The 24,705-nt window shown below is 39.4% G+C and overlaps 2 protein-coding genes across 3 annotated transcripts in view; one reads left to right on the top strand and one right to left on the bottom strand.

The window, feature by feature from the left end:
- LOC144631300 (kelch-like protein 28) overlaps positions 1–24,705 on the top strand; it is an 80,757-nt gene that overhangs the window by 38,845 nt on the left and 17,207 nt on the right. The window lies entirely within an intron of this gene.
- Positions 39–24,665, bottom strand: LOC144631294 (uncharacterized). Of its 2 annotated transcripts, none has more exons than XM_078489702.1 (19): positions 24,554–24,665; positions 23,370–23,494; positions 22,486–22,536; positions 19,181–19,225; positions 18,234–18,367; positions 16,940–17,105; positions 14,272–14,490; positions 13,428–13,703; positions 12,762–12,944; positions 11,209–11,255; positions 10,647–10,751; positions 9,742–9,875; positions 7,938–8,113; positions 7,357–7,437; positions 6,615–6,722; positions 4,024–4,277; positions 3,863–3,934; positions 2,041–2,222; positions 39–635 (listed from the first exon to the last, which is right to left on the bottom strand). In XM_078489702.1, the coding sequence occupies exons 2-19, from the start codon at positions 23,467–23,469 to the stop codon at positions 518–520; spliced, it is 2,451 nt and encodes an 816-aa protein (XP_078345828.1). In that variant the 5' UTR covers positions 23,470–23,494; positions 24,554–24,665; the 3' UTR covers positions 39–517. The 2 variants fall into 2 exon arrangements, with proteins under 2 accessions (XP_078345828.1, XP_078345829.1); XM_078489703.1 differs by having other exon boundaries at positions 11,209–11,252.

The raw sequence follows: 24,705 nt of genomic DNA, 5'->3' as shown, positions 1-24,705 counted from the left end.
TTACTTCCTGTATAGTGTTTGTTAACTTACTACAATGATTATATAACCGGCGGTGTTTTTATTTTTTAATATATTTCTCATGTACACTACTTACAAAGTCTTTTCCATCCTACTAATATCTTATTCTCGCAATATCACGCGTAACACAAAGTCAGGCGTACAGGAAATGAGAAAAAATCAACTGATAACCAAGGAGAAAAACACCTTTACAAGAAATGTATGACACAGTAAAGAGAATTTGTATATTGATAAACAAAGAGTGCAAGGATTAATATGTTTTTTTCTAAAAGAGTATAACTTTTGGTTAAATTACAGATTTTGAAAACAATGTTACAGCGTCTAAGAGTATGGAATTTGTAATACTTCTTATCTTCCTGCGTTCGCAATATCACCATATCTGTGGAGCGACGTTTCTACTCTTCTTCGTCGATTCTGCCCGTTTAGCCTCAAGGTGCCGTGTTCTAGTATGGAGGACTGGGCGCCAAGCTGATTCTCTGCCTGATCTACTGTTTAGTGTCTACGTGTCTTTCTGGTCAGCAGCAGCCCCACTTTTTGCTTTGGCTCGACGTTGCCGGATCTTCTCTCGCCAGTCCCCCTTGATTTCTTGAAAGTTCGGATTGTAAGCTGCCTGACCACTGGAGAAAACAAAATGTAAGGTAGAAAACGGGTTTTACCTTACTCAAAACAGTTTTGAGGACTTTTTTCTCCTCATGGGAGTGCAAAACCAAATACAGTCGAAGCTCTCGTAAGCGGACACCCTCGGGACGCGAAAAAAGTGTCCGTAACTGGAGCTGGCCGCTTACGAGAGTGGTTCTCGTACGCGGCCACTAGAGGTGTACGGGATAGATGGCCGCTTACGGGAGCTTGCCCAGCTAACAAAAACCGGACGGACGTGGACAACGACAAAACAAACACTGAAATATGGTACGGTAATTACTGTAAAATCATTGTGACGAACGGCGATGTGAAGTTGATTGATAAAAACAAGTTACAAAGGTTGTTAAAAGGACTTTCTTTGGGATGTCCGCTTACGGGAGCTTAAAAACAAGGGAAAAGTCTAAGTCGTTATCTCAGAAAGTGTCCGAGGCCGCTTACGGGAATGTCCGCTTACGAGAATGTAAAAATACAGAGTTTGTATGGGAGCGTAAAACGGGATTTCAAACAAGGCGGCCGTAAGTAGAGCTGTCCGCTTACGAGAGTGTCCGTTAAGAGAGCTTCGACCGTACCACATTTAGAAATTGTAGCCCATGCTAAAGGTCAAAGAAAACATAGGCATGTACGGCGTACAAAGGATTTTACACCGCGATGCGGTTTCTTGCATAAGGGTGACGCACAAACGTCTCTTACAATATTCCTAATATTACCTATTGATCATGAATTACTCAATAAAACCGCGGTTTCTACAACTGCGTGTTTGGTAAAGTTTTCATGAGGTCATTTCGCCCCCGAAATAGTATAGAGAGAGTACACAAGTCACAGGGATGGCTTCGATCAACCATTTGAGGGCAGTGCAACTAAAAGCTAAGACACATTTAAAAGCTGTTAAGTTAAGCATGGTTTATATTGTTTTCTTTGTTGAAGTTGTTAGCTGATGTTTGTTGGCCTCAAATTTAGAACAACGACAGAACAAGTTAGAGCTTACTGAAACCCTATGTAACATTCAGTTTTTTCAGTTTTCTGTTGCTGATTTTTATTTTTTTGAAACTTGAATTAACCAAATAGGTTTTGGTAGTGTGAATGCGGTATTAGACAAACTCAAAAAGATAGTTTGAGTGTAAATCGCCTTTTAAATCAACAATGAGCGACAAAAGTCCTTGAGACAGTTGGTTGAAATCAATACTAATTTTAACATTCCCCTACACCTTTTCAGTGTTGTACACAAACTAAACGAGGCACGTTTTGCAGATAGCAAATCCAACATTGTTTCGGGGGGGAGGGGAGGGGGTAATATCGAAGGGGTGAGAGGTAAAATTTGTCCATGGTACTCAAAAAGTGCCGAGTGTCTCAACACTTCTGGCGCTCATTGAAATAACCCAATACCTTTCCACATGTTCTTTCTTCCAGTCCTCTATTTGTCGAACAGGATCGTTTTCTTCCTCATCGTCTTCACTGCTGTCCAGTACCGGCTCTTGTTGTTGTTGTTTTACACTCTGCCACTTCTGAACTAGAGAGGAAACCTTCCGTGCTTTGGACGAAAGTAGCGCCGAACCAACTTTGGATGTCTGAAGAGAAAAACGGCATTTCTTTTACTAACTTGGCTTTGTTTTTACTAGCAAGATATAATTGGCTATATTGGAAAAGACAGACCAATTCGTGTGATTAAAAATTGGGGCGTTTGGTAAACTCGGCCTTGCTAAAGCAACATTTTTAACCGTGCCACCGGTGCGCAGCCGGTTCATAACTGGCCGGCATTTTTTTTGTCGTTTGTCGTTTGTTGTTTTGTCGGTAAATCGTTCCAGACCCACGCGGCTCAGCCGGCTCCTTGGTCACGGTCACGCAAGATCTCGTTTAACATGAACACTCTGCTCTTTGTTTAGAGCAAAATGTATATTTTTGTGTCATTCGAGTGTTTTACCAGGAGGGGACTGAATAATCACATAACGATACCAAAGACAGCTTGGACATGTCCAAGCTTTTTAAAACTACCACAATGCCACGCAGTCGCTCGCCTGTAGCTATAATAAATAATCATTCACCTATTTTAAAAATATTAACGAATACTCTGCGCTCTGTTTGTGTGAAATATGTATTTTTGTGTTATTCAGGCGTTTAGCTCGAAGCGAGTACAAGTCGTACAATTTACCCGGAACGTGTTGAATATTGCAAAACAACGACTTGTTTTCTGAATATTTCAATTCTTGTTTTGCGTTTATTTTGGGAATTGAAACGAAAATTTCAAGCTCAGCAAGAATGTGTCAAGGCACGGGATACACGTCATTGCGCCAGGGGAATTACTCGTTGAATCATCACGTACTCAGGTATGCTCTATTTATACTTGCAAAAGCTCGTCCGACGACGCTAAAAAGGGAAATACAACGGGATGGCCTCAGTCTTCTCTTTATTTTGGCGGGAAATGGACTTCTTTTAATGCCATTCATGAACTGTTTTGGGTTTATTTTATTGAACATTCGGAACAAAATAAATATTTGCATGCGTAAGCAGGAATTTATCCGGCCAGACATGTGGTTTAAAGCAAGAGATGACGCGGTGAAGGAAATTCATTTCACGCACACTCAGTGACTCACGCAAACACGACTTGTGTGTTTCGCAATTGACTGCTTTTCTAAAGATTTTTTACTGTGCGGCGCCGTCCCTTTCTAGCCAAAGAACTGTTAGAGGTTGTCAAACATTAACCGCACGGTTATAAACTGCTTGAAGTTTCTTGTTTCAAGTTGAATCGAGAGCATTTTTAATAAGGATTTTTGCACCATCGTGAAAAAATAAGAGTTAATGTGACTTATTTCATCAAAGGTCTTTGTCAGTCAGTCAGTCACTATTCAGTCAGTCAGTGAGGCAACCGCAAGTAGACAGGCAGACAGAAAAACACACATACACACACACTGCCAGCCAGTAAGTCAGTCAGGCAGTCAGTCAGCCTTCAAATACGTTTCTTGTCTATGCCGGAGATAACGCGTCCCTTTTCCTCTCCAGATATAGGCTCCGGCTCCCCCAGTAAAAAGCCCATCCTAAACCCCAACCAACCTGTATAAGCCCAGGGCAGTGTCGAGATCAGAGGAGACAGAGATACTGCGTGACAGCAGACTATGATCATCTCTTATTACAGCAGTCACGAATGTACCTCCATTGCGCGACAGCCCCAAGAAAGGTAGCAAAGGAAACTAGTACCAGCTTCACGTCTCACCTTTTTCTTCTTCTTGACTTTTGGCTTTGTAGCAACTCCCGCTGGCGAGGGTAATCCAACAACCACCGTCTCCTAAAAAAAGAAAAAGCAAGATAAAAACATAACAAAGCAAAATGAACAGGAATACACTAGATCGTCATTTTTATTTAAATCTCACGAACCTGTAGCGGTGTCGATAGCTGAGTTTCAGTGCTTTGTGGAACTGCTGATGGCAAAGGAGGAGGAGGGGGACTTGCACTAGCCATGTCCAAATCGGAGTAGTCCACGACAGGTCGAGAAAGCGATGCAGATTTTGTTATGGAAGTTGTTGGCATTTCGTCTCCAGGAGGAGGGGGAGGGGCTTCCATTGGTTCTGGGGGTGGAGGTGGGGGTGCAGAAGATTCCACTGGAGGGAGGGGAGGGAGATCGTCTGTTCCTAAAATAAAATAATGAGCAAGATAGTTTAAGGACCTAAGTTACGATGGCTAATGTTTGTTGTGTTTCTCTGGGACGAAACGGTATTGTTTTCGATCTATCCGATGTGAACTATTTATACAGTCGCGGCTATTATCCAATCAGAAGAACGCTCGTAACCACAATGTCAACACGTTGTAGCAAAGATAAACATGCGCTCGCTCGCACGGAAGAATAACCGCTTAAAGGCAAGTGAAGGCCAATGGAAACTTCACTGCTTTGTAATTCTTTCCTTATACTCATTCTCGGCTAAGGATCTCCTCAAAAATTTCGAAAAACCCCATCTTTCCTCAAACTTTCCACTACTTATCAATTATCAATTATCATCGTATTATTATGCTTATCGCTCTGCAATCAGGAAAACACTATTTCTTTTTGAAATAGCTGCTTGTGTCAACATGCGGTGTCCGTGACAGAGATCTCTCCAGACGGATCTCTTACATTTTTTTATAGTATAAGGTGGGAGAATTTGTTAAAAGATCAAAGCTATTTGGTACTGATATTGTTGGGAGAAATTTCACGAAGGTCACTCTTGGGGACTTTAAGGTTAGTATGAAAGCTCTAACTATGATAAGGCTGAGAACAAATATTCCATTGTCACTATTACTATTACTACCATGTTCCAAGGCTATGTTCAGTAGAGTAACAGATGTCCTTGTTAGGGACGGACCATTATTTTCTTGGAGGGGGGGGGGATTAACAATTTTCCTCTGCAAATTTTTTTTTTTAGTTTATGCACCTCTGCAAACATTTTTTTTCGAAATTCTTACAATTTTTTGTTATACATATCGTGTTTGCAAACAATTTATTTTGTCTTTCCAGGCCCTGCAAACAATTTTTTTCAATATTTTTCATCCCCCTCCCCCCCCCCCCCCCCGCCCTCCAAAAGAATAATGGTCCGTCCCTTATTGCACTTGTAGTTGCTATTGTTTTGGGGGCTAGGGACATTGTTCCTGTTGTTTGTTTTGTTATTCCCTTGAAGGGTAGCGAGCCATACATGTAAGAGCTTGCGCGAGCTGCTACCCTATACTTTACACAAATTCAAAATTGTGTAAAATCGGTTTCATTGCAGACAATCTGTGTTCTTTCTGTAAACACGAATCAGAAACAATGCATCATCTTTTTTATGAAAGTCCACACTCAAGGTCTTTCTGGAAAGAATTCGAATCGCATTACTTGTCCTTGACAAAACAACACGTTCATCTCAATTTAAAAGTTATTCTAATTGGTGTTCTAACACCAAAATGCCCCTTACTTGATTATTTATTACTTATAGGGAAAATATATTAATGGGGGTGTAGAAGAAACAAAGAACTGCCAAATATTCAAGGTTTCAAATTTAAAGTTAATTAAAAGTACGAAACTGAAAAGTACATATGCACTAAAAATAAGAACTTAGATAAATTATGGAAAAATGGAGAATGTAATCTAAATTTTATAAGAATGTCCAAATAGATATATACAGTCGAAGCTCTCGTAAACGGACACCCTCGGGACGCGAAAAAAGTGTCCGTAACTGGAGCTGGCCGCTTACGAGAATGGTTCTCGTAAGCGGCCACTAGAGGTGTAGGGGAAAGAAGGCCGCTTTCGGGAACTTGCCAAGCTAACAATAACCGGACGGACGTGGATGACGACAAAACAAACACTGAAATATGGTTCTGTAATTATTTTAAAATCATTGTGACGAATGGCGATGTGAAGTTTATTTATAAAAACAAGATACAGAGGTTGTGAATAGGATTTTCTTTGGGCTGTCCGCTTACGGGAGCTTAAAAACAAAGAAAAAGTCTAAGTCGTAAGCTCTGAAAGTGTCCGCGGCCGCTTACGGGAATGCCCGCTTACGAGAATGTAAAAATACAGAGTTTGTATAGGAGTAAAAACGGGGTTTCAGACAAGGCGACCGTAAGTAGAGCTGTCCGCTTACGAGAGTGTCCGTTAAGAGAGCTTCGACTGTATTTATATTTGTCGGTTAAATTAGATAATTAGTAGGGAAAGATTTACTTATAAACAATTAGGCCCACACGGGTGCGATGTAGAAATGTATTTTTGTGTAGTTGTGCAATTTTCTGTAATGTATGTATGTAAAGTTTTTGAATGAATAATAATAATAATAATAATAAAAAAAGAGAGAGCTGCTGCCCTAACCACAATGTTGTTGCGAGAGCACCAGCGCCCAAAAAAACTGGGTTACCAACGTACCCACGGTAAGCGCCTTACCTTATCTATGTCAATACATAATCCATTAAAATCATAAAAAAAAACGAAAATGATCAGCAAAGGAATTTAGCAAAACCCGCACCTGGGGGAGGGGGAGGTGATTCTTCTACTTCGTATGAAAATGAGGCGGTGAATGGCACAGCTTCAGATCCTTCATCTGTTCCTGGAACAGGAGGATTGGCAAAGGACTCTAAATAAAAACAATTAAACAATTAATTACAACATATAACATAGGTAAAGTATAATATTGAACCGAAAATTCTCCTATTTCAGCTGTGTCTCTCATGTTATACCATTTGGGAGTTACGTACACGCCTACATTGGGGACAAGAAACATGTTTCTCTTTCGTAAATGGACAATGCCATTATAGCGATACTTAGAATTTTTTTGCAAAATGCATGTCACAATCGCTATCCCTAACCTAAGCATGAATCTAACTTAGGTCTAAAAAGAGTCCTTATCAAGGCCTAATTCCATCTAATAATCAGAACACAGATTCCACCTAGTCCGGGCTTACAACTCGAGCAGATATGGCATCGACCATATGAAATGTTTGGTTACAATGATAGCATCAACTGTCAATGTCTTATGTCTATTAAAAAATAATTTATAGAGTGTTTCAGGAGTTTATGGATCTATTCCGTTAGTCTATCGGTTTCAGAACAATCAACAACTGAATATCAAGACAGCATCGCTCATTTCAAAATATTAGAACATTTTGCTTTGACATAGAAAGAACTAGAGAGGGAGAGTAAATTCCTTAATATGGTCCGTAGTTCAGGTTTTCAGAATTTTGATAACGTCACATGCAAACCAGTAATACCTGTTTTAGCTGATGAGGATACCACTGGCACTGTTGGCAGGACAACTGACATTGCGGGTGCTTGAACCATTGGTACATACGCTGAGGGAAACAGAATGGTTTTTTTTTTCATCAGATGAGAGTTATACGGAAAGTGGCAAGCTACCATTTTCTTAAAACGGACATAAAATGTATGGTATGGAATGTATGGAAATGTGTCCAGAGAATTGAGTTTTCAAGCCTGACATGACTTTTGAAGATCTTTATCACGATAAACTTGATCATTTTTTGCCGTGCACAAAACTAGCTTCCACTGAAAGGACACTTCAAATGATACCATATTACGTTTGAAAAACTCATTAGCTAGTATCTTATCAGGGAGTAAAGCAATATTTCTGATCGCTTCTATGACATGCTCCGGCTCTGTGGGCCGTGGAAACATCAATGGGGTAGTAGTAAGTCCAAAATGAACGACGGTTCAAAATGAATAAGACTTTTTATAATTGGTAAGACTGAAGGGGAACTGCAAAGTACAAACTTGAAAGTTATTGACTACAGATTTCAAGATGGGTCATCTTATCCTTTACGGCAAAACGTTTTACCTGGAAAGCTCCATGCTGCTAGACTCTGATTGCTTGTGACTGTGGCTGCAGAGCTTTGGACAGGTATCTCTATTGAGGGTGTGTCTTCCTTGGCATCTGTCCTAGTGTCCTCTGATGGATACTCCCATTGAGAATCACCTGTCACCTTGTTCGTGTAGTAATAACGCTTGTGTGTCCTGCCAAAAGCAAACAGAGTACAAGAAAACGGGGGAATGAGATGCTACGCAACGACAACATTTCCCTTAAGATTACAACTGGAGAGCAATTATATTGAGTGAAACACCATGCATGACAGAAGATTGCTTCCAAGGGAAGATTTGTTAGAAATTTAAAGAAACCCCGTTTTAAGATTACACCAAATTGCTTGCTTGTACTGCTCAAAAACAATGTTTATCTGCGAGCATGACTTCCTCACTCAATACAAATGCTCAATCCAAGTTTCTTGGTAACTGATTCTTGTACTCTCGTACTCTTAGGTCAAGAATCTATTACCAAAGAAGCACATAAATGTTTAAATTAAAAGCAGCCATACTTATTGTAGTAGACTAAGGAGTTTAAGTTGTTTGTACATACAGTTCCACTGACCTTGCTCATGTCCTACTTTGTTTCTTGTCTTGCGCTGTTGGTCTTGCTGAGGCGGCAGCAATCATCAGAGAGGTATGTTCGAGTCCAGTATCTTGATGTGTCACAGGGATTCCAGTCCATAATACAACAAAGACCGAGGTGACAGACACATAGACATACAGAGGCAAACAGAAAGACAGACAAGCAGACAGACAAACAGACAGACAGACAGACAGACAGACAGACAGGCAGGCAGGCAGGCAGGCAGGCAGACAGACAGACAGACAGACAGACAGACAGACAGACAGACAGACAGACAGATGAACACTTGCTACATTGTACTTGTAATCACATAATTTCAAGACAGGCAAATGACTTAGTAAAAAAGCTCATAACTGAACAGGCAGTTTTTGGTAGAGACTTCACTCATTAACACAACGTTGCTGTGATAATGACAACTTAATGTGAGCATTTTTTGGTGTGCCAGAGTCACTACAGATTGAATTAGAAATCTGAGAAATTCTATGAGGATTTGTCAAGAATGACAATATTTCCCCAAGTGCTATACTCAAGTGCAATGTTTATATCTCAATGCTAACCAGATTTAGGCTTTAGCTCTTAGTCTATGTGATGAAACGATCATTCACAGAATTTTTATCTGTTGCCTATAGCTAGGCAACACATAAACAAGGTTTCTTCCTTCCTTCCAACAATTCCCATGCAAAGAATTTTTTTACTAATCACATCTTTCTTTTGTGCTTTGGCAAGCTGTCATGTATGCCACATTTTTTCTCCTGATTTCTAGCAAACTAACCTTCTCAATCAAATTCAAAGCCAGTGATAAACGACTTAACAAGTACGTCTTTAACCAAATCTTACTTAAAACCTCACACAAGGAGAAATACTACAGTGTACAGGCCAACATTTTAACAACACATACAGCACAGACATGAAAAAAACAACATGATGAAGGGACATGCAACAAAGAGCTCACACGAAGGAAAGAACATTGAAACACATACACGTGGATCACATCAATGAAGGATGAATAGTTTCTGATATTTTCGCGAACATAACACTGACCAACTTCTTAAAAGATGATGTTGAACCCGAAGAAGCCATTACGACAACTTGATAACTACCACAGTCTCTAGCTGTGCACAGTTCATTATGAATCCAAGCCTGTTGCTCCAAACAGGCAAGATACTCCCCCTGGCAAAACACAAGACTGATACAGTACCTGTCCCAGTGGCACGACCAGCCAGGGGGGGCCGCAGACTCCTCATATTGCTTGAGCTGCTTGTCGGCTTCACAGAGCTTGTGGACCAAGTGACGGCTGTCCAAAGCTCCTTCTCGCCAATCACTGATTCGCGTCTGGAGATGAATATAAAGTCAACTTAGTTTTGCTGCTTACATTGTACCTCGTTGCTACCGTTTTGTGTTGAGTTTACAAATGAGCATTAACGAGCAAAAAATGGTTAGCCCATTTTATGTTTTCCTAGGTCTGCAAGCTTTGACCATCAAGCATTTTATTGGAGTTGGGTGTCTTTATGAACATTGGCGGTTCTAACCCTTAAGCCTGTAGATGAACCTCTAGGGTGTGGCCATTTAAGGAAATTAAGCTGTTAAGCTGTACTTTTATGAGTCTTTTGTGAATGAAACCTTAATGTGCAACCAACCAAAAAGCTACTAAGTAGCAGTTTCATGTGGTACTATTTCTCATGATGTAATGTATATGAAATAATTCATATATGAACTGCGGATGGATATGAAAGTGATAAATGATCATCGCAGTGAATTTCCAATTTAAGCAATTGGAATAAAGAAGCCTGAAAAAAAATTCAGGGCTTCAACAGGATTCGAACCCGTGACCTCCGCAATACCGGTGCGATGCTCTACCAACTGAGCTATTGGGAGTGAGGTCAATTGTGTGGCTTCAATAGCTCAGTTGGTAGAGCATCGCACCGGTATCGCGGAGGTCACGGGTTCGAATCCTGTTGAAGCCTTGAATTTTTTTCAGGCTTCTTTATTCCAATTGCTTAAATTGAAAATTCACTGCGATGATCATTTATCACTTTACTATTTCTCATGCTGTACAAGGACAAAGCCTACCACTGAAAGAAGAAGCTACTACCCACTGCTTACCTCCATTTCAATGAGCAGAATCTTCAAGTCGGACACACCCTGTCGAGAGACCTCTAGAAAATCCAGTTTGTTGGTCAGCACTGATGTCAGTTCCAAAATCTTCAACTGTGAATTAAGAATAGCTTGCCTTAGAATTTTTATTATCCAATGTGTGAATTTCACGGCCAGTCCAGTCGGTATCAGAGTTTCTTAGCTAACGTACATCTCTAAGCCATGCGTGTCTACGCAGCCCTACATTTCGTCTACGTTTCGCTTCGAAATTCTCTGAAAATTCGTAACTTTCTTCGCGAACTTCGCGAACTAACTAACCGCTCCAAATCTAATTACAAAGTCAAAAAATACTCGTTCCCAAAATCAAAATGTCACATGCATGCAAAACACGGAATTATTCAGAGTTACGTTAACAATCGCGCCCACGTGCATTTAAGCACAAAAGACACGACACAATGTGTAGCGGGCAACTTCACTCAGGATAGATAAAAAGTCAAAGTTTGTAGACACAATCTACAGTTATGGTAGACAAAGAGATATTGTGTGAGCTTAATGTAACTCCTTATCTTACCCTGTAATCTTCCTCTTCTGTATTATATTTTTGCTTCTTTTCCTCTACTAGATGAAAAAAAAATTGTGCATAATTCAGATAACAAAGCGATCAACTGGTTTGTAGTTTTACATCTAACATAAACATGATTTATAACAATAAACGCCCTTTGAGCAAGTTGGTGCCGTTATGTACAAGCCTGATCAATGGCCTTTCTTGCTGGCCTTACATATTCTGCCAAACAAAAAGTCCATCTACCTGGATGGGAAGCTTGTCAAAGGGAAGTTACCCCCGCCACTCTGCCTATAACTTTGCCAGAATGCCCCAGTGAACTGGAAGTATCACTTATTCTTTTTAATGAAAATTGTGAATTTACACTTGACGAAGAAAGAGAAACTGTGATAGTTATTAAGAGGAAATCCGCCAGGACTTCGAGTAGTTATTGGACAAAATTATGTACCAAAACTATTTACACCTGATTGCAAGCTTTTGTGTTACTGCTTCAAATATCTTATCGAAAGAAATCTTTTCTAACAACACCACACATCGAAAACACATTTTCAAGTTCCGCTGAATTCCACTGAATCGCTTAAAAGATGTAAGCTTTTGCCCATAGCGTGTGAACTTTAAATATCATTTTCTCAGACTCTGATAAGAAATTGTTGTACCAGAATTATTTCCACCTTATTGCAAACTTTTTTGTTACTGCTTCAAATATCTTATAAAAAAAAAATCTTTTCTAACAACACCACACATCGAAAACACATTTTCAAGTTCCGCTGAATTCCACTGAATCGCTTAAGACGAATTTACAAAATGGCTACACGTGAGATTTTGCCCATACCTTGTAAACTTTGAAATTCATTTTCTCAGACTCTGATAAGAAATTGTTGTTGGTGTTATCACGGATAATTACTTACATCTTTACCTTTTATTAAGGGCAGGAAATAACGCAATAGGATTTAAATTATTCTGAAAATTGATTTTTGTCCAACTTTAATAAATATTACTCGACTTCCTAGTGGATTCTGTCTTAATTGTTTTGTCTAAGAACACAACAAAACAAGAAGCTCAAAGAGATTAACACTAGGAGTTAAACCACTTTCTTCCTAGATAGGCAATCAAGCATTTAAGTTGGTCACGGGAGTTATGAAAACGTGTGCCCTTGTGTGGATCATCATTATCATCATCATTGTTGTTGCTATCATCATCATCATCATCATCATCGTCGTCATCATCACTGCCATTGCCATTGCTACTATAATGATCATCATGTCCTCTCCTTGTGTCTGAGAAAAGTGCAGTTATAGTGGGGCACAAAACATATATATCTACCTTATAAAAGACTGTTAAGGCCTGTGCTATGTTTGAGCAAAATTTAACTCCAAAGCTGACTTTACATACTCTACCTAATATCAAAGTTGTTTTCGTCTCTTTAAAACACTTTGTTTAGAATTTCAGCTTCTTGACTCGACATTGAATAGAGTCAGGGTATTATTAGTCTCAAAATCATGCTTTAACAGTGTTTTTTAGTACTAAGTTATCCTAATTTTGTCTGATTCTTCAGTTATTACCTGTTACCGATTTTTCTTCTTTCTTCTCTTCCGTGCCAGCAGTAGTTCTTAGATGTTCAAAGACTTCAGGTGGCAACAAACGTTTTTCTTCCTTGTTATCATCCTTCTCTTTGTCGGCTTCATCTTCAGACATCTCCATGCTTTCTTCAACCAAAATGTCTTGTTTCCCTTTCTCGTATGTGTCTGAGAATAATAAACCAACATTAAAGATTAATAATGGTGAAGGCCTTTGTGTCATCCGATATGTCTGTAATTGTAATTTATTATGTGATAATTGCAGTTTTCAGTGATATGCAATTTCTGACCAACCCCCAATCATCGTGGACCTCTCGGGAAACAGAAGTTAACTTCAACAAGGTCAAAAGGTCATGTTTGTAAATTGTGGTTAGAAGATTTCGATCCATTTTGTTTGTTTCTGTTTTTAATGGTTCGGTGGCTGTTGCCATAATTATGATTGATGGCAGCGAAGAATGTAATCATTAGTTGGATTTTGAATTTTAGAGTTCGCATAACACTGAAAACTTCAATTTATAACAAAATCTAGAAGTCCAATTTGTTGTACAGGAATAATCAACTTGGAAATAGCGCCTTAATATACCGTCAAATTATCTGAACAAAATTACACAAATCTGTGTGAATCAGTTTAAGTAGAATTACTGCGCTGACCTTCCAGCAGCTGAACAGCAAAATCATCATCAGAGTCTTCATCTACATCCACAAGTTTCTGTCTTTTTGCAGGAACTTCTTCATCGTCAATAGATTTATTTGACTTTTGCACTGCAGCCTTCTTTTCTCCTGGTGGTTCAGTGTCATTGTCTCGATCTTCCCATGTGTCGACCACTTGAAAGCTGTCAAGATCATCATCACTGTTGTCTTTTGAGTTTGCTTCCTTGCTGTCGTTTTCAGATGCATCTTCTGATAGTTTTTCTTCAATTTCTACTTCTAGGAAAAAAGGATGTAGAGGTACATGCACGAGTCTACATTGCAATGATTTTTGAAAAATACTTGTATTTATTAAATAGATGCGAGTGTTTTACTGGAAAATAGACCACTAATAAAAATTGATACGAAATTACATCTGGGACCATAGTGGCATATTTTCCATATTCTCACTAATGAGGATATCGATGACGTCATTTCGCACCACTGTATGGCTGGCAAAATTTGCCAAACGCTGGTTGGAAGATGGTGAGTGATAGAGAAGTTAAGTTTACTGAAGCCAATTTAAAATCGTGTACTCAGAAGCAAGAAAATACAAACATAAAGAAGGAAACTTCACATGACTCAAAACAAATGTTTTTGCCACTCAAACATAAAATTCATATCTTCTCGTCACCATGTAATATCCTCTATATACATTGTAGGTTCAATTTTTGCCTCTAAAGTTCGACGACGACTTCTATGACAAAACAAATATTAAACAAATTCATCCAGATAAGCATGGATGGGGCTTTTGTAAGCTGTCCAGACAAATAGTATTCTTGCAAACCAAAATTAATGTTTAAATTACCTTTTGCTGTGTTATTATCTTTATCTTCTTGACAACCTTGTTCGCCTTTCTCCTCACCGTCAAGACTAGGTGAATTATCGTCATCTGCTGTTTGCGTATCAGGAGCGGCAGATGATAGCTGCTTAGGGGGGTGCCACTGCACTTCATTTGTTTCCACATTCCAGTAGTAATAACAGTTTGTAGCTTCATCGAGGCATGCCTGCCATGGGTACATATCACCTGTTTAAAAAGGAGTTAATTTTATGTATTAGTGTTTCAAACTAATGGGAAACTTTTCAGCCCAGTTGTCCAAAGAGTGGATAACACAATTAACCGCTGGAAAAATTGCTGTCCAGTGGATAAGTGTTGACAAAACAAATTATGCTTTCTATTGGATACTGATTTATCAGTTGATAGTATCATCCACCGGGCTCTGAACACCCACAGCCTAATGATTTGGTGAGGACTTGATCTATTGATCTGGTGAAATTCCTCATTGACACCTTGTTACAGGATCCTTATTAAAATGAGCAGGAGGGCATTTTGCGTGCGCATGCGTCGATATGGGCTAGTGCGCACGACAGAGAAGTTCTGCTATCGATTGTTTACATATTTTTCACAATTTATGGCCTAATTTTCAGCTCAAAATAAAAGGTGTTTTAAGTTTTATTTGCTGTATACGATACTAAGAGTCCTTGCTTTATCTTCTGACAACAACCAGCATACTTTGGTGTCGGCATGCCGCTTATCTGATCGACTTTGGCTATGTGTATTAAACATTGCGCGTGGACAAAATGGCGACCGAATGTCGAGAACCGTAATACCTTGCCCATGTTTTTAATAGCTGGGAGATCTAAACGGACAAAGCGCTACGGCTACTTAGTACTAAAATATAAAACAGCAGTTTTAACTATACGATGTTATAATCAAGTATCCCGGGTTTGAGCGAGTGGTCATGATTTTGTTCAGATTTTTCATAAAACTGCAATTTCATCGTTCTCACGATGCAAAAATCTCAAAATCTAACCTTGATCTCCAGCGTCTACCGATGATAGATGGAGCCTGAAGTACTTGAACTATCGTCTAATGCTGCGAATGTAGCGTTAAAAAATGGTCTATTGTGGTAATTTTTAGCTTTCTTTAACGTACGTTCTCGTTGGTTTATTCTAACAGAGAAACTATCGTTTGTGATTATTTCCTTAAACTTAAGCATTGGTCAAAATAACTTCACATTTCGATGTACCACAATTATTCCGTTGAACAAGAAAAGAATTACTGAGATCGGTCTTAATTTTAAAGTGTTATGGTAATTCTTTGCTGGTAGACTATTTGTTTACATTTTACTATGTTAATTAGTACATTTTTGGCTCCTTTAACAAAATCTAGCCTTGATCACCAGTCAAAAAATAGCATGAAACAAACAAGCGATATATATATTTTTCAGAAACGCTCTAATAACTGCTGCATAAAATGTCTTAAGAAATAATTTTTAACTATAAACAATGTTATTTTCAAATTTTCATTTCAACGTTTGTTTCTTTAAGATTGATGTTCGTTCTGTTATAACGACTGTTTTACTTCTGTGTCGCCTAAATGTGACTCTGTGTCGCCTAAATGTGTCCAGGAAACCCTGTTTGCCAGTCGAGGGCAAGTTGGCCTTGCTTTAGAGTCATCAATGAGCTGCATTAACATGTGCAGAACACCCAAACATGTCTTTCCCCTCAGGGAAAACCCTTTTCTTTGGTGGCCGTCCCTTTAAGCAAAAAATCTCCCGACAAGCTATAATATTGCTCGCACTCTGCTTGTATTACAGCAATTGATTTGATATGAAGTTTTGATCTTAATATATCACACTCCAGCACACGAATAAATGTTTTCCTCTTTTTACGGCCTGTTTGATTTCTGTCGGTGAAGGCTTTCCTACCTGTCCCACATATTTTCCCATTATTTTCAACAACGATCCCGAAGCAGGCCAGAAAATCTGCTTTATAAGAGCCTTGCAACACACAAAACACTTTTTTTAGCGAAATTTACGTCTATATTAAATTATGTGACGATAAACAGTACAAAAAACAAAGTTTGAATCTTCCGCACCATTTTTATTCCCAAGATCACGCGGTCTTTGTACAGCGGTTGCACGCATGCGCCCACAAAATGCCCCCCTGCTATTAAAATGTCTGAGGAGGGTGAAGAACTGGACACATTCAACAAGTAACTGAGAAAATCTTACACACTCATTAATCAAAAGTTAGGGTGGATTAGAGTGTAGACCATGAAAGTGATGAAACTTACATAATGGAATGCAATGCAACCTTTGGAATTTAGAAACTGTTGGACTTTTCCAAAAAATGGACAGTGAGTTGTGAAAAGTCAGCTAGAACATTTGGGATGAAATTTCCCACACTTTTGCCGGCTTCACATGCCGCACGATTTTGCACTGATTTTCCATCTACACATGTAATTGGTAAGCTTTCCGTGTTATTCTATATGAAACAAATGGGCCAAAGTTTTCCATGGTCCACACTCTTATAGACCATAGAAATGATGCCCTGTTAGGCGACCGGTTCCACTCGAGTTTCAAACAATGTTTGATTTCATTTCCATGGTCTATAAGAGGGCAAACTGACCATGAAAATTGTTTTAAAGTTGATAAGAATCACTTATAAGGCACGTAAGAGGTATCAGGTACCTTCATTTCCATTGTAATCAGCGTCTACCCCAGCCTCATATCCTTCTGCAGCAGACATCACTGGGCGTTCATCTTCTGTCGTAGAGCTGACAGCTTCTTCTGGTTGTCTGTTCGCCATTCCATCATCCACAGTGCTGGTGGTGTCTGCGTCCATAGATTCTATTTCCTGCAAAAGTGGCATTCATAAACACTTGCCTTGAATGGCCATTGATAACAAGGAAAGTAGCAACTCAACAAATCACTTTAATAGCACTGGGCTAATGGAAAGCGCTGTGGGCACACCCTGACCCCTGTGTTTCTTCTCACATTGTAGACTTTCAGTTCAAATGTACAGCTTTCCTATCTTTGAACAGGATAGGGAAGGGAGGGGGTGGATGCTTCTTTGAGAGATGACGCTTATTAGAGGAAATATAAAGAAATTTTGCCTCACTGTTATTGGATGCTACTTTTGGAACAACCTTCCTCTATCTATACGTAGCATGGCCACCAGAAAACGTTTTAAAAAAGCACTTTACCAGGTTTATTTTGCTCAGTACTAACTAATTCATACTTCTTCCTCTCCTATGTTAAGTTTACTTTTTTATCCTAATCTATTTTGTAATTAAATCAAGGGCATCATATTAGCTTTCTATATTTTGCCCTTTTCCATTTCTCTTCTTCTATTCGTTTTGCTTGTACAGTCGAAGCTCTTGTAAGCGGACACCCTCGGGAAGCGAAAAAAAGGTCTGTTACTGGAGCTGGCCGCTTATGAGAATGGTTCATGTAAGCAGCCACTAGAGGTGTTGGGGATAAATGGCCAGTTAAGGGAGCTTGCCCAGCTAACAATAACCGGATGGACGTGGATGACGACAAAACAAGCACTGAAATATGGTAAGTACTGTAATTACTGTAAAACCATTGTGACGAACGGTCATAAAATAAGATGAAAATAAGATAAAAATAAGATGAAGAGGTTGTAAATAGGATCTTCTTTGGGTTGTCCGCTTACGGGAACTTAAAAACAAAGAAACAGTAAAGAAAAAGTCTAAGTCGTAATCTCTGAAAGTGTCCGCGGCCGCTTACAGGAATGTCCGCTTACGAGAATGTAAAAATACAGTGTTAGTATGGGTGTTAAAACAGGGCTTCCTACAAGGCGGCCGTAAGTAGAGCTGTCCACTTACAAGAGTGTCCGTTAAGAGAGCTTAGACTGTATTTAATAATTGTATATTAGGATGGAATATTTAAAGGCATGAGCACTTTATTCAGGAAAATACAGTATCCAACATCTCAAAAAATCTTGAGCTAGTTGTCTTACTTTAAAGAAGTCTGCTAATTTTGCATCGATTTCTGAGTGCTGTCCTGTTGATGAAGTGCTAGGAACAGCAGAATCTTCTTCATTGTTTGCAGCGTCATTTTGACCATCTGCAGTGTCATAGTTTTCTTCATTATCTGCATGAAAAAGAATATTTATCTAAGACGACACAAGTCATATAACACCTATTAAACATATAGAGATAGCATAATAATCCTCCTTGTAAAAAATTTATGTCTTGCAGGTAAAGGTAGGTAAACTTAAAGTCTGCGTTCAAGCCTATTGGTCCATCAGGTGGAGCTTATCCCAGTTTAAATAGCATGAAGTGACTAGGAGTATTTCTACTTCTCCCTGCATGGGATGCTAGTCCATCGCAGGGTTACCCCCCAGCAGTAAATTCGCCGGTACCCATTTATACACCTTAGGTGAAGAGAGGCACTATGAGAGTAAAGTGTCTTGCCCAAGAACACAACACAGTGACCTGACTAGGGCTCAAACCCAGACTGCTCAATCCGTAGTCCAGTGCGCTAACCAATAGGTCACCGCATCTCCAATGAATCTTGGAGAATTTGAATTAAATTTCACAGTCTCTTGGTCTCCAATTTTTCCACAATGCCCTCTAAGAATCTTGACTTCTTTTTCAAGGCTTAAAAAGGTTCAGGCTCACAAAAAAAACCCAGATATCAGTCATCTCACCTAAAACTATTAAGCGTGTCAACTGAAGATAAAAAATACAAGATGCACAAGTTTTTAGAGAGAATTTCATTTCCCTGAATTTTTTTCTTTTGTCCTCCCGTCCCACATTTCTTGACACATTTTTCACCTGAGATGAATATTTAACACATCTATTTTATGAGTCTTCAAGACACACAAAGTTTGTTTGGGATTGAATTTGTCATGTATTCCCCCAATCAGTCCTTAAAAGGAATTTATCTTATCATGTCTCTCACCTTCCTCGTCGCTATGGTCAGCATATGATCCTAGTAAACCGATACCTAAAATAGATAATTAAGATCAGAGAGAAAGGAAAAGGCGTTACAAACATGGCTAAGCTATCAGTCTGCTATATGGAAAAAAAATGGTGGCTGTATATTTTTACCGCAATACCTTGAGTACCTAATACAGCCAATATGGCACATAGAAAGCCATTTGTTTGCAAATCTTTCCTGTACCTTTAAAGTTTAAAGTTTTTAGAGATTTTCTGAGTGTGGTAAGAATATTATAGGTACATGTACCAGTTACTATCTTTTTTTGGTATAAAATAATAGTGGATTGGATGTGAGCCAAGGGATTTTTTTGGAAATTGAAACCACTTAATATATACTGGGGGATAAGAGGATTCTGATCAGCTCTGACTAATGGCCTAATCAGTGACTCAAACACATAAATAAACAAGGTTATTTTTTGAACATTGACTTTTTGATATCATCCTCATGTGGTTTAATGATCATTAACTAAAATTTATTGCAGTGTCCTTGGTTGGGTGTGATCTTTTAACCCTTTCACTCCTGGGGGCCTCATGAGCCTGAACGCCTGTTATTCCTGGAGCTAATTAGAATAGTCACACAATAAACTCACCAAAATTTAAAACATGCATGCTCAGTAGAATTTGAGGCCTTGACAGTCCAAACTGTATATTGGAAATTATTGCTGAAACATTATTCTTTTTAATGAAAAGCTTAAAATACACATAGGAAAAAAATTGTTTAAGTTAAGTCACTCCAAACTTCATGTTCATTAAAAAATTTGAATTTGCCGCCATTACCGCGGTCTCAGTTCCAAGCTTCTGCTGTATCAAAAGACTAAAATACAAGTTTATTACTTCAAAATGTAAAATATAAAGAAAATAAATGTCATATCCAGTGTTTTTGGCATATTTACAGGTTTATTTCATTCGCTAAAACAGAAATAAGAGATCACGAATTGAACTCTAATGTTCAAGCGTCTTCACGATGATAAACATCGAAGCACCCCACTTTACACAACGCAACACCGCACTGTTGGCACTTGTTTCTGGTTTCAACAGGATAGCCTTTCGCTGTTTTTCGGCCAGCAGATTTACACTTCACACACTCTTTTTTCGGCCTTCGATGCGAGTCGCTTGGTGATTTCTTTGGGGCTCTTGATCCGCCACTTGGTTGGCTTGTCGCTTTCGGCAGTTGAAGCCGTTTATCAAGCGCTTCCCCAACTCAAGACGAAAAGCGGCTTGTGATCGTTTCCGCTGATGGCGTCCCCTTCGGTGCTCACATTCAAGAATATAGCCATTACAGGCAGCAACATTAAAAAGAAACCAAAAAATATATCTATACCACTTTCGTGACTGCCTTCCTACGGTATAATACGAACGAAATTGATCGGCTCGATCAACTCCTCCCATATTTGCCGTGTAAACATCTGAGACACGCGGCTTTTGAATCTCGATGTTTCTTCCGTTCTTTTTACGTTGCACGGTACGGGAAGGCTCTTCTGGCGAAACATTTGTCGGTAAAAATGCCACATCTCGCTTGTCGTGCCACTTTGTAAACAGAAGGCTACCTCTCTGTCGCGTGATCGTTTGCCCTGGCTGGCGAAGTTTATTCTTAGCACATGGCGGCAGATCTTTGCGTGTGCATCTTACCGTAGAACACGCGTATGTTTGCTGGTCGAGCAAATGTTCTAAAAGAACAGGGCTAGAAAAGAAATTGTCGAAGAAAACGTGATGTTTTCTTCTGAGAAAGGGACGTGCCATGTCCATAACGACATCATATCCAAGGCCGTGGCGCCTTCGAATTTGCCCGTCGCTTCCTAGGTAAACAGAAAAATTGATGACAAAGCCATTCGAAGCATCGGCCGCCATCCACACTTTTATACCGTATTTCGTCGGCTTAGCCGGTAAATATTGACGAAATGAAAGTCTGCCCTTAAACGCTATCATTCCCTCGTCGATGGAAATGTTTTTTGTTGGCGAATAACAGCGCTGAACATTTCTCAGAACGGCGGTCAAAGCAGGGCGGCATTTGTAAAGCCTGTCAAAATTTGCTTCTCCACGCGCCGGTTCCCGACTGGTATCATTGAGATGCAAATATTGGCTTATTTCTTCGAACCTGTTCTTCGGCATCACTCGCTTTATTCCTTCATTGCCCATAAAAATGTCGGACGACCAGTAGTCGGCGACTTTTGGAAGAATATTCAACCCCATGATGACACAAATTCCGAAGTAAGCTTTCAATTCAGGTTTCGTGATGTCGCGCCATTTAGCAAGACGTTGTTGGTTGTCGGCTAATTTTTGGCGAGCGTAGCGGTTTGTCTCCTCCACAATTTTGTCAAAAAGATCTTCGCCAAACATCAAGGTAAAAAAATCATCAGCTTTAGGCTCGTCTCCAACGTCTACGACGATTCCCGATCGTGCAGAAAATTCGTCAGCAGCGATGTTGCTGAGGTTAGCCGTCCATTGTTGTCGTGGCTCTTCGTGGTCGTTTTCGTCGGCTCCTTCGTTGTCAATTTCTTCATCGCTTTCCTCACCATCTTTATCGATACCTTCGAAATCTATATCAGAACTATCTCCGTCAATATTACCGGTGTCTTCTTCATCGGAATCGCCGAAAATTGCCCTGAATTCTTCAGCACTAACATTTAAACGATTTACTCGCGTCGCCATTTTCCCACTTAGGTTGTTGTCAACTTGGAGATGATAAAGCAAATTCCTGCCACAAAGGAAGTTTCTTTGCTTTATCATCTCCAAGTTGATAATAAACTAAGTGGTTTCCTCGCTCACGAACGACAATGCACAAAAGGTTCCTTTACAGAAACCTTCCGTGACTGTCGCCATGTTTGCGCGCTCGGTCATGATACAAGACAAAATTTGCATCCCTCTCTCTCATACTCGGGAGGCCTTTGTTATGCACAGTAACTATAATTTGATTGGTCAATAACTTAAAAACAATAGACTGAAAGCTGGTGAGCTAATGTACTTTATTGGGGGAGGGGTGGGAAGGTAAAAACAATGACTTTTTTTTGGCCGGTTTTGGCCGGTTCAGGAATAGCAGCGCAGTTTCCGGCCGGCCGGTTTTGGCCGGTTCAGGTGTGAAAGGGTTAATATTCTCCATATACCGGTAATATAAATACAACTTTCTGTTGATTTGTACAGGTAGGGAATTCTAGGGTTTCACAACTCAAACAAATAAAATTTCACAACAAAAATTAGAGTGTGCAGTTTAAGTTAACTAGTACTGCAGAAAATATGTTATTATAAACAACCAAATGTATGATAAATTACCTGTGATGCTGTTAGGATTGATTGTTCTTGTTACACCGCTTGTCACAGGAGCTGGGGTTGAAAAATATTCACAAAATTAATGATGTCCTCAGGTATATATGTTACTGATACCATGACAAATGTTTAAAAGACCATTACATTATACCCTATCTTCCTAAAAATTTCCGCATAATTTTTAATTTTTTTCCACACCCTATCAGATGACCTGACCTTTTGTGACCTAATTGCCTAACTAAAAATTAAAATAAATTGCTATATTTAGAAAGGAAGCCACATGTATCAGCTCTAGCCGGTTTACATGCAGGTCCTAAATCCAGATCACATTGGAATTTGGAATTGTTGGTTTAAAGTGAAACACGATCACCCCTAAGAACGACTGCGTGGGAGGCTAAGTTATCCAGGGAAATCCCAAGAATGGCTACTATACTTACCAACCAAAAGCTGACCCCGCTGCAGTTGTTGAAAAGGTATTATTGATATATCCAATACACAGGTAAAGGTACACTGTAAGGTAAAGTCTGTGTCCGAGCCATGAGGCTCATACAGCCGGAGCTTATCCCGGTTTCCGTAGCATTAAGCGACTAGGAGTATTGCTACTCCCCCCTGGATGGGATGCTAGTCCATCGCAGGGTTACCCCCCGGCACTAAATTCGCCGGTACCCATTTATACACCTGGGTGGAGAGAGGCACTGTGAGAGTAAAGTGTCTTGCCCAAGAACACTACGCAGCGCCCCGGCCAGGCCTCGAACCCAGGCCGTTCGACTCGGAGTCGAGCACGCTAACCATTAGGCCACCGCGCCTCCCACATCCAACAGATACTACATAAACAGTTTGAATAAAGCCTCCATATCAGAAATAACTACAAACAATACAAGTCTACATACCCTCTCCAACTTCTCGTCTGGATACTCTGTCTATTTGAAGAACAGTTCGTCTTCTGGAGGCTTGAGCCACAAGCTGCTTATCTTTGGCTCGTCGACCCATGACTCAGACTGTTTGGTGCTTCATTCTATGTGATATAACACATTGTTAGGTGAGATTTCTTAGCGCAAATTTATTCTTAATAATTAAGATGGTACAACTTAGTTTACATGACTTTCAACGCTCACACCACAATGCCAGAATGTAACAATCACATACATTTCTCAATATTGAGGGTGGTGAATAATGGTATGCAATCTAGTGATCCATAATATTTTTCGACCCAATCCTTCAATCTGCTTCTATTTTTGGTCAAATCGAAATCCGCACTATTGTTTGTTTAAGGAAGCTGATTTTTCAAGAAGTTCCCCACCATTGCTCATAATAAATCAAACTGGTTTGAACAATTTTAAACCAGAGATAAAATTAAACCACAATAATAATAATAATAAATAATAAAAAAGTATTTTTATAGCGCCAAAATCCACTAATTGCTCATGGCACAACATATACGAAGGTGATGTTAAAGATTTATAAAAAATATCAATATGATCTAATATATGAACAATTTGGTAAATGAATCAAGGGATATAATCAATATGCTTTTTGTGGCCAAATCCACTGATCTGTGGACCCATTCACCCCCCCCCCCCCTCCCATTATAATTTTTAGCACTGTCTAAGGCTACGATTGTCACAATGTTTAAAACAGGTTCTGAAATCCTATCACAATTTTGTGTCCTACACAACAATTGCAATCAAGCTGAGGGTTTGATTTACACGAAACATGCTTCTGACAAGTCTAAGACACTAATCGGAACAAATCACATGATTGTATGTCATAGACCTGTTGTAAGCTTTTTGCATGTTTTAAACACAGTTGAACCTTCTAAATCTTCCTTACACTACAGACTGTTTATATATACAGTTAAAGCCTATCTAAAAGACAGGCTTTAAAGCAGAAGTTTACAGTTAAGGGTTTAATCGCATTTTGTACCCAGAAATGCAGAGAATTCAAAACCATGCATGGAATAGAAAAATCAGTATTTCAGAGCAAATGTATCTATGATATCACAAAGAAAAATATGCAATAACCACAAAAGTACTTTTAAAACAGCAAATGGAAGTCTATTTTACAAAGAACTCACCTTTTAACTGCCGAAAATCCTATAAAAACTCAAAAAATATCTTCCCAACCGAAACATGGTGGATCGCTCGATTCAGGAAACAACAGGCTCACAAAATTAGTCAGCGGCAAAATTCTCAATTAGGCTTTAGTGTCCAGTTCCTCTCGTGATAG

This window comes from Oculina patagonica, chromosome 12 (assembly GCF_052425735.1).
Source record: "Oculina patagonica isolate OP01 chromosome 12, crgOcupat, whole genome shotgun sequence".
In the NCBI taxonomy this organism is placed as follows: Eukaryota; Metazoa; Cnidaria; class Anthozoa; order Scleractinia; family Oculinidae; genus Oculina; species Oculina patagonica.
The sequence above is the reverse complement of the archived record's forward strand: the minus strand, read 5'-3'. Positions and strand labels throughout refer to the sequence as shown.

Excerpts from the sequence above, each read along its gene's own strand:
- LOC144631294 (XM_078489702.1), bottom strand. The coding sequence starts at position 23,469 with ATGGGTCGACGAGCCAAAGATAAGCAGCTTGTGGCTCAAGCCTCCAGA. Across the intron at positions 9,876-10,646 it reads TTCTGCTCATTGAAATGGAG|ACGCGAATCAGTGATTGGCG; the intron begins GTAAGCAGTGGG and ends ATTCATCTCCAG. Across the intron at positions 7,438-7,937 it reads AGCAGCATGGAGCTTTCCAG|CGTATGTACCAATGGTTCAA; the intron begins GTAAAACGTTTT and ends TGTTTCCCTCAG.